Here is a 10,290-nt window from a genome sequence, read left to right as displayed (position 1 = left end):
AAAAGTACATGCATAGGTAAGCCATCATTTGTTATCTGTGTACCATGTTTGAACAAGACCGGTAAATGCATGTCTGATAAATGGTTGAGGACGTGTTTCCACATCGGGTTTTTTTACACCTAAAATGGGCGACAGTTGGCCATCTTTGATCACATCGTGGAACAAAATGATGTGCATATGTCTACCGTCATGTATTGGCTTTGTGCCAAGTATGAACAAAATCGGTCCATACATCTTCGGGATATGGTTGCGGACGTGTTCAACATCGGGTTTTTTACACCTATAATGGCCGCTGGTCGGCCATCTGTGATCGCATCGCAAAACAAAATGATGTGCATATGTCTACCGTCATGTGTTAGCTTTATGCCAAGTATGAAGAAAATCGGTCCATACATCTCCGAGATATGGTTGCGGACGTGTTCAACATCGGGTTTTTTTACACCTATAATGGCCGCTAGTCGGCCATCTGTGATGCATCGCAAAACAAAATGATGTGCATATGTCTACCGTCATGTGTTGGCTTTGTGCCAAGTATGAAGAAAATCGGTCCATACATCTCCGAGATATGGTTGCGGACGTGTTCAACATAGGGTTTTTTACACCTAAAATGGCCGCCAGTCGGCCATCTCTGATCGCATCGCAAAACAAAATGATGTGCATATGTCTACCGTCATGTATTGGCTTTGTGCCAAGTATGAAGAAAATCGGTCCATACATCTCCGAGATATGGTTGTGGACGGACGGACAGATGAGACCCAATCCATAAGCCCCCATTTCGGACTAAGTCGAACGGGGGCTAATAATGCGACTTGAGATGGTTGAAGAAATGACTTGCTTTAGGTTATTCATTCAATAAATCATTTTGTCATGTTGTTCATGTAGAATTCTATTATTTTGCTGCTCCCTCCTCCCCCCCCCCCCCGCCCCCACCCCCACCTTTCCCCTCTCTCCCCCATCAACTTTAAGTCATACTTGGTTAATAATGCTCTCATTACAGGCACAAATATACTCACTGCTCATTGCAATGACAGACACAGTCACCACAGTGCTTCCAACTCTTCACAAGGTGTGCCACCAGATCATCAACATGAGCCATCTTTCAGTGTTGGAGACTCAGAGGAGCCACCCATCTCAACACAAATAATTGATGGTTCTGTGGACAAAAAGAGTGGTGCAGCACTGCCATTACTGAGTGGAAGCCGGTTTGCTGATAGCTCAAACTTCCAGCCAGTGCTGCACTTTGACCCTCAGAACAGCTGTCGAGACTCTCACTATGGTAAGGACCTCGTGCATTGTACATCAATGATTTGCCATTTGAATCGGCGAAGAATTCCTTTCCTCGCTTGCCTCATGTCATGAATTACTTTGCTAAATCCTTACAATTTGTTATGATTCAGCACTTGGAGAAATGCACACAAATCATGTATTTAATGTCATTGATGCCACAGATTTAATTCCAATATCACCATTGCATTCCCCCCCCTTCAATAGCTCCACAAATGTAACTTTCAATTTGTTTTAAAGCAGAACTTTTTTTTCTTGCACTGATATTGCCTGACTTTGGCCACGGCTAGCGAGAAGATTCCTGAACAAGTCCAGTTTCTACCAATTGATTTTTTGAAGGCACTCCATAAATCATATTCCAGGCGTGAGGTTCGAATGAGAGCCCCCCTTTTATTGCGCTCCTTGCACAACCTCACCTCACACCGAGCCTCCCAAACAAGCTGCAGGCTGGGATTTATTCTTCGTTTAGAGACACCTTTTCTCGCCGTAATCTTTGTTGCTTCGATTCCAGCCCATCCGTATTCAATATTGCTTACCAAGAGGATAAACCACCTTGGAAAATTGTGGGTGGACGTGTCAATCGCCATGTTTTTCTGTGCATATATGGTATTTCCTTTTCCCTGTTAGTGTTTCCTTCTGAGCCATGGGGGTTTGTCTTGTTTTTCACAATCACGGTTCACAACATGTGCCTTGTGATTGGAGTACGTGTTGGCATGTTCCATCACACATTTATACTAGTAGCACAGTGGTCCTCAACCTATTTACTTTCCGTCCTGGGCCGCACTTGCAGCTCTTGGTGTGCTATGTGGACCGCACCCACATAACTTGCTCCCTCTGTGTCCATTTTAAAAATGTTTTGTATCTGTTATCTAAAAAGTAATGCAATACAAATCAATATTCTGTAATACCTCTAATCTCCAAATAACAAATCTCTAATCTCTCTAAATAACAAATTTCAAGACTCAGTTTGAAAATTTACAATACGTAGGAGTTTTCATCTGTGAGGACCTTATACCCAAGTCGCCTGACTTTTCAGAGCACACTCATTGGTTAGTACATAATTTCTGGTTCAGGACAAAAAGAAAACCTCATCGCATTTTTACTCTTTTAAAAAGAACCAGGATATCACATTTTCATAAACACATTATAACAATAATTTGATTTCAGGGGAAGATATATATATATATATATATATGTATACAGACTTGGCATTTAATATGGAATATCTTTTTTGTGGGGGGAACTTACTTTTCAAGATGACTTAGAACCAAAAGTTCATTGGAATTATGTTGAAATTATTCTAGATTTTGTTAATGTGACCTTTAAAAGAAACAAAAACCACATTTGACATTTCGAAGCAAATAAATTGATCCTTGAAAGTGATGTAAACTGATATCGAACTCAATTCACGGACAGTACTGTGTTAAACTTCTGTACGTTTTCCAGAAGTATCTCTTTATTTTGCACATTAGCCAAAAAAAAATTCAACAAAAACAAAAGCTAAATTATGACTGGGATTACGGACAGTAAAATTACAGTTCAGTACTTCGTGTAACCCCCACGAGCATTCAGGAGAGCACGTTCACGTCGAGGCATGCTGTTCACGAGATTTGCCAAGGTTTGGACAGGAATCGCTTGCCATGCAGTGACAATAGTCTGCTGCAATTCATGCACAGAGGTAGGCTGCTGGTCCAAGTTGTCGATTTGACGCGTTAATTCTGCCCACAAGTTCTCTATCGGATTCATATCCGGGGACATGGCAGGCCACTCCATATGCTCCACACCACGGTCAGCAAGAAATTGTTGGATCATGCGAGCATGATGAGGCCGTGCATTGTCATCTTGGAAGACAAAATTTCCTCGAAAGGCTGCACGAGCAAATGGAAGCAATGTTTCTTCCAGAATGACCCTGTACTTGAACTGGTTCAGGTTTCCATTCAGAACAACCAGGTCAGTTTTGCCCCCTGCATGAAAAGCAGCCCAAACGGTCACCCCACCACCTCCAGCTTGGACTCTTGGCACTATACAATCTTCGCTGTGGGCTTCATGCACTTGTCTGTGCACTCGGACGCGGCCATCTTGACGATAGACCAGAAATCTAGACTCATCACTGAAGGTCACATGATTCCAGTGTCCTGGCTGCCATTGACGGTGCTCTCTGGCCCACTGCAATCGGCGCTGGCTGGGTTGTATGGTCAGGCGTGGCTTTCTCAGGGGACGCCTGGCACGATAGCCTGCTTGAACCAGTCGTTGGTTGACTAGCCTTCTGGATACAGGCACATTTGTCAGTTGCTGCCACTCAGCCCTAAGCCGATTAGCTGACTTGGTACGGCCATTGCAGACTAACCGGTGCAGCTGGCGATCATCTCTCCTTGTGGTTCTGCGTGGACGTCCTGGCCTCGGTATTGGAGTAGGGACACCCCTCTGAGCATTTCGTTTCAGGATCTTTGACACCTGACCTTGAGTGATGCCATACTGCTGAGCAATAGCATGCTGTTTCATGCCAGAATTTCGTAAAGCCACCACTCCATAACAAACAGCATTGTCAAGTTGACGGACCATCTCTAGAAGAAGCGGCAATAACTTTTGTAGACGTGCAGCAGTTGTTTTCCACTAATACAGAACGCAACAACCCTTATATACCTGATTGTGAACCCAATCGTCAAATGTACCTGTCCTTACATTTTGTCACGCCACTTGTGATATAATCCTGTTATTGACTTCTTGCTGTGAAAGACAATCAGTGACATGGTTCTTTCAACAAAGACATCACCGAAGGGTAAAAGAAACTCACCAGATTGATATACTGAGTTCAGAAAGTAAACCCGTCAAGAAAAAAAAAAATTCCATATTAAATGCCAAGTCTGTATATATATATATATACATTATACATGTATATATATATATATATATATATATATATATATAAATGAATGATCGTTTTAAGGCTATTGAGGGGTGGGGGGGGGGGGGGGGGGGGCGGTTAGCCTTGCGGGCCCCATGACATTCATGGTTCCCTGTTTGAGGCAATGTTGTTATGGCCGGATGCCCTTCCTGACACCAACCCATGGTCACGCTCTTACGATGCGCAGGGATACAGTATACCTATTCTAAATCGGGGTACACACCGTGATCATTCATCCCAGCAAGCTGGTACTCAATTTGCCGACCTCGGAAGGATGACAGGCTGAGTCAATCCCCCCTGGCGTTAATTCAGCAATCAACCGGGATTCGAACCCAGGATCCTAGGATCCCAAGCCGGCACCCTAACCGCTAAGCCAACACCAGGCTATTTATATATATTTATATATTTATATATGCAGTGCATTCAGAAAGTATTCAGACCCCTTCACTTTTTTCACATTTTGTTATGTTGCAGCCTTATGCTTAAATCGTTTAAATTCATTTTTTCCCTCATCAATCTACACTCAATACCCCATAATGACAAAGAGAAAACAGGATTTTAGAAAGTTTTGCAAATTTATTAAAAAGAAAATAGTGAAATATCACATTGACATAAGTATTCTCACCCTTTGCTATGACATTTGATATTTACTCGTCAGGTGCCTCCCATTTCTCTTGATCATCTTTCAGATGTTTCTACACCTTGAATGGAGTCCACCTGTGGTAAATTAAATTGATTGGACATGATTTGGAAAGGCACACACCTGTCTATATAAGGTCTCACAGCTGACAATGCATATCAGAGCAAAAACCAAGCCATGAGGTCGAAGGAACTGCCTGCAGGGCTCAGAGACAGGATTGTGTCGAGGCACAGATCTGGGGAAGCCTACAAAAAAATTTCTGCTGCATTGAAGGTTCCCAAGAGCACAGTGGCCTCCACAATTCTTCAATGGAAGAAGTTTGGAACAACCAGGACTCTTCCTAGAGCTGACCGCCCGGCCAAACTGAGCAATCGGGGGAGAAGGGCCTTGGTAAGAGAGGTGACCAAGAACCCGACGATGGTCACTCTGGCCTCGACTCCAGAGATCCTGTGTGGAGATGGGAGAAACTTCCAGAAGGACAACCATCACTGCAACACTCCACCGATCTGGGCTTTATGGCAGAGTGTCCAGCGGAAGCCTCTCCTCAGTGAAAGACACATGAAAGCCCGCTTGGAGTTTGCAAAAAAGCACCTAAAGGACTCTCAAACTGTGAGAAACAAGATTCTGTGGGCTTTCATGTGTTCTTCCATTTAACTTCATAACGTCTTCCATTTAAGAATTATGGAGGCCACTGTGCTCTTGGGAATCTTCAATGCAGCAGAAATTTTTTGTAGGCCTCCCCAGATCTGTGCCTCGACACAATCCTGTCTCTGAGCTCTGCAGGCAGTTCCTTCGACCTCATGGCTTGGTTTTTGCTCTAATATGCATCGTCAGCTGTGAGACCTTATATAGACAGGTGTGTGCCTTTCCAAATCATGTCCAATCAATTGAATTTACCACAGGTGGACTTCAATCAAGGTGTAGAAACATCTCAAAGATTATCAAGAGAAATGGGAGGCACCTGAGCTAAATTTCAAGTGTCATAGCAAAGGCTATGAATACTTTTGTCAATGTGATATTTCAGTTTTTTCTTTTTAATAAATTTGCAAAACTTTCTAAAATCTTGTTTTCTCTTTGTCATTATGGGGTATTGAGTGTAGATTGATGAGGGAAAATATGAATTTAAACGATTTCAGCATAAGGCTGCAACATAACAAAATGTGAAAAAGTGAAGGGGTCTGAATACTTTCTGAATGCACTGTATATGCATATTTGGTTTGACAATGATCTAAGGTTAAGCCAGGGCATGTATATATACTGTTACATATTTATGTGAATTACTATTCCGGGCTTTGCTTATCAATGTGTAGTCGATTAAAGGTTGTTGTGATTAAAGGGTCAGGAGCCCTTCTGAGAAAAAGGAGAACGGAAACGGAAGAAGAAAAGACACGAGGTCCTGGAGACGCGACGATTCTTCTTTTTCCTCGCCAAGCTCGGACGCGAGCGGTATCGATTGAGCAACGTCAGAGAATTGGCGTTTCAAAGCCCGTCTGGCGAGAGGAGTTACCGGGACGTGTAACTACCCTTTGACACGTCAAGTCACTGTGGGTTCGTGCACGGAACCAAGCAGCTGGCACAGTTCGCCTCGCCGTCTACAAGGCCGCGTACGGGTCGCACCTAGGGCCGCGCGCGCTGGGCAAGCCGCGTGTTGCTTTGCCTGCTTTACATTACCCGCTTTGCTTGGCCAGGAGGTGTGCGCTGCAGCTGTTGTTCCCGGTACGGGACGTGCCCGGTGAAAGCACGTCAGGAAGGGTCCGTTCAACCGCCCACGTGCGGAGATCGAACTACAGGAGTACGGAGACATTGTGAGAGACATTGACCACGGAGGGAGTCGGGAGTGGGGCTCACGTGAGGAATGTATAAGATGGCCATCTTAGAATTATTAATATTATAGATGAGTTTACATCGTTGTACTATTGATTGCTGATTGTGGATGGTTGATTGCTCGGGGAATATATCATTGATTATTCCGGATCCTTGGTGTGGGGTTTGTTATTGATTGGAATTAATATTGATTGCGTTACGAAAGCGCAGAAATAATAGATCTTTCTGGCGGAGTTCCTCTCACGGTCCGGGGGTCACTGAGACCAGGTAGTCACCGGGAGGACCACGTAACAGAATTGGGGGCTCGTCCGGGATCTAAAATTGGATAAAATAATAAAATAATATTTTTAATAAATAAAATTTATTAATTAAGTATTAATTGGTAAATTTTTGGGGAAATTGGGGTAAAGTCTTGGGGTGAAGGTTAACAGGTGTTAACGATAGGCACCATGGCGTTTGTGGCACAGAACTTTGCGGTAACCCCGAGTGAGGCACAGTTCCGAGCGTTACTAAAGTCGGGCCTCTTGAAATTGGCCAAACATTTTAATTTGGAGGTCCGAACTAATTTGAGGAAGGCAGAGTTGCAGACCACGGTGATACAATCTATGGTGGGATTAGGAACATGGGACGAGTTAGCCTGGGAGTGGCTACCCGAAGAACCAGAAGACGTTGAGCTCCGGAAACTGGAGTTGCAATTACGGAGCCAGGAACGGATCAAAGAAGAGGAAAGGAAAGCAGAAGAGAGGAGAGAAGAGAAACAAGCAGAGGAAAGGAGAGTGGAACGAGAACTCCAGGAAAGGTTAGCAGAAGAAGAAAGGAAAGCAGAAAAGGAAAGAGCAGAAGAAGAAAGGAAAGCAGAAAAGGAAAGAGCAGAAGAAGAAAGGAAAGCAGAAAAGGAAAGAGCAGAAGAAGAAAGGAAAGCAGAAAAGGAAAGAGCAGAAGAAGAAAGGAAAGCAGAAGAGAGGAGAGAAGAGAAACAAGCAGAGGAAAGGAGAGTGGAACGAGAACTCCAGGAAAGGTTAGAAGGAAGAAAAGCAGAGGAGAGGAGAGCTGCAAGGGACCTCGAAGCAGAGGAGAGAAAAGCGGAAAGGGAATTAAAGGAACGTGACATGGAGCTTCAGCAAGAAATTAAATTAAAGGAGCTGGAGTTAATGAGAGAACGGGGAGAGGGACCACCCTTGCTGACGGGGTCAACACCTAGCCAGAACACCTGGGATGTGGGCAGACATGTGAGGCTGGTTCCACCCTTCAGTGAAAAGGAAGTCGCTAAATTTTTTCCACACTTTGAGAAAGTGGCTCGACAGTTAAACTGGCCGGAGGAGGCCTGGACCATACTAGTGCAAAGTGTGCTGGTGGGAAAAGCTCAAGAGATTTATTCGGCGCTACCAATGGACCAATGTGCAGATTATGAGGTATTGAAGAAGCACATCCTCAAAGCCTATGAGTTGGTTCCGGAAGCTTACCGGCAAAAATTCAGGAATGCCAGGAAGAGGGAGAGTGAGACCCATGTGGAGTTTGCCAGAGTGAAAGAAAACATGTTTGATCGGTGGTGTGAGTCAAAAGGAGTCGGGAAAGACTTCGAAACATTGCGTGACTTGATCCTGGTGGAGGAATTTCAACAGTGTGTCCACGAGGACATCAAAGTGTACCTGCAGGAAAAGAAAGTACCGAAGTTGTGGGATGCAGCCACCCTGGCAGATGATTATGCCTTAACACACCGGATAGGGGTCCACAAACCTAACTCCTCGCCTAGATCTCCGCAGGGGAGGTGGGGAACAGCAGGTGCGGAGAACGACAATACATGGCGGCGGCCTCGAGAGGATTATGGGGACAACGCGGATACCCCACCTGTTCGAAATCAGAGGGCTGCGGGCCCAAGACAAACTTATTTTTCAGGGGGCCCGAGGCAGACCACGAGTTTTTCCTCCGGGCCTACTTGCGCTTTTTGCAAGAAACCTGGACACTTGATGTCCAGTTGTTACCTCATGAAAAGGGAAGACTCAGAGCGGAGTCCGACTAGTACCACTCCGAATGCGATGGCAAACGTAAGAAATCGCCCACAGAAGAGTTACCAACCATTTATTTATGAGGGGTTGGTCTCACTCAAGGGAGACTTGACTAACCCAAGACCGGTTAGGGTTTTGAGGGACACAGGAGCTTAATGCTTGAAGGCATTTTGCCATTGTCAAAGAGTACCGCAACTGGTGATAGTGTTCGGTTACAAGGGATCGGTGGCTGTGTTAGTGCCCCACTTCATGTCATCCATTTGGAATCCGATTTGGTGTCAGGACCGGTCACCGTCGGTTTACAAGCCACGCTTCCTGTAGAGGGAGTATCTGTGATTATCGGGAATGATTTGGCCGGGGGGCAAATTTATGGTAACCCGAGGGTTGGTAAAGAGCACAGCAGGGAAAATAACACCCCACCAGCTCGGGATGGCGACAAAAGTTCCAAGTTATTTGTAGGGGGACTGAACTTCAACACAGAGGAAGAAGTTCTGACCTCTGTCTTCAACAGATATGGGCCGCTGGTGGAAGTGCGGGTGGTAAAAGACAGGGAAACGCAACGGTCAAGAGGGTTCGGCTTTGTCACGTTTGCAAGCACAAGAGACGCCAGGGAGGCAGAGAAGAATTGGAATGGTAAGGATTTGGAGGGTCGGACCATAACAGTAGGGAAGGCCTTTCGTAGGTGTCGAGAGGTCTACAGAAGAGGACAACTTGGCAGTAGTTTTGGGGTTGGCAGCAGCCGATATTACTATGGAGGCTTCCAGAGTTACGGCACCTCCCAAAAGAATGAATGTCAGAGCACTGGCCGAGAAAGAGACCGCCAGTCAGGTAACGGCTGGGACAAGGGGTCCCACCGTAACGGTTAGGAGTCTGGAGAAGTTGAAGCACTATATACGGGGGAGCCGCCGAGCCGGGGCTCCTACACGGACTAACCGTGAACGCCACGTTCTTAAAGGCGTCCAGGTAGTGAACTTTCCTGCACGGACTAACCGTGAACTCCACGTTCTTAAAGGCGTCCATGTAATGAACTTTCCTCCCCGGACTAACCGTGAACTCCACATTCCTTAAGGCGTCCATGTAGGGAATATTCCGCTGGGCCTCCCGAAAAAGTGCTATAGAGAGGTTTAAATTTGGGGGCTTTGGTCACCACCTCTTAACCGTCATTCAAGAGAAACTAGAAGTGGTTGACGCTTGGTCCAGAGGGAATTAATCTCGGGGATCGTGTGAAATTTTGTTGCTTTATTTTTAAGTGATGACTGTGCCCGGGGGGAACTGATGAGTTGGGGGGGGGGGGGGTGAGTTATCTGGTTTGTTTATCCAAGTTGGCCGGCAAAGAAAGTTTTCGCTGGGTTCAAACTTTCTTTCTTGAAGGGGGGGAGTGTTACATATTTATGTGAATTACTATTCCGGGCTTTGCTTATCAATGTGTAGTCGATTAAAGGTTGTTGTGATTAAAGGGTCAGGAGCCCTTCTGAGAAAAAGGAGACCGGAAACGGAAGAAGAAAAGACATGAGGTCCTGGAGACGCGACGATTCTTCTTTTTCCTCGCCAAGCTCGGACGCGAGCGGTATCGATTGAGCAACGTCAGAGAATCGGCGTTTCAAAGCCCGTCTGGCGAGAGGAGTTACCGG

The 10,290-nt window shown here is 45.5% G+C and overlaps 1 protein-coding gene across 1 annotated transcript in view; it reads left to right on the top strand.

Moving 5' to 3' along the window:
* The first annotated feature begins 285 nt into the window (after positions 1 to 285).
* Positions 286 to 10,290, top strand: part of LOC137437525 (transcriptional activator GLI3-like) — a 163,255-nt gene continuing 153,250 nt past the window's right edge. The window contains exons 1-2 of the mRNA XM_078766272.1: positions 286 to 295; positions 998 to 1,276. Of these exons, the coding sequence (XP_078622398.1) occupies positions 286 to 295; positions 998 to 1,276 (289 nt within the window). The remainder of the gene's footprint in view (positions 296 to 997; positions 1,277 to 10,290) is intronic.

The sequence above is a fragment of the Myxine glutinosa genome, chromosome 12, assembly GCF_964187855.1.
Source record: "Myxine glutinosa chromosome 12, kmMyxGlut1.1, whole genome shotgun sequence".
Taxonomy (NCBI): domain Eukaryota; kingdom Metazoa; phylum Chordata; class Myxini; order Myxiniformes; family Myxinidae; genus Myxine; species Myxine glutinosa.
Note: the sequence above shows the minus strand (reverse complement) of the source record. Positions and strands in the feature narration are given on the sequence as shown.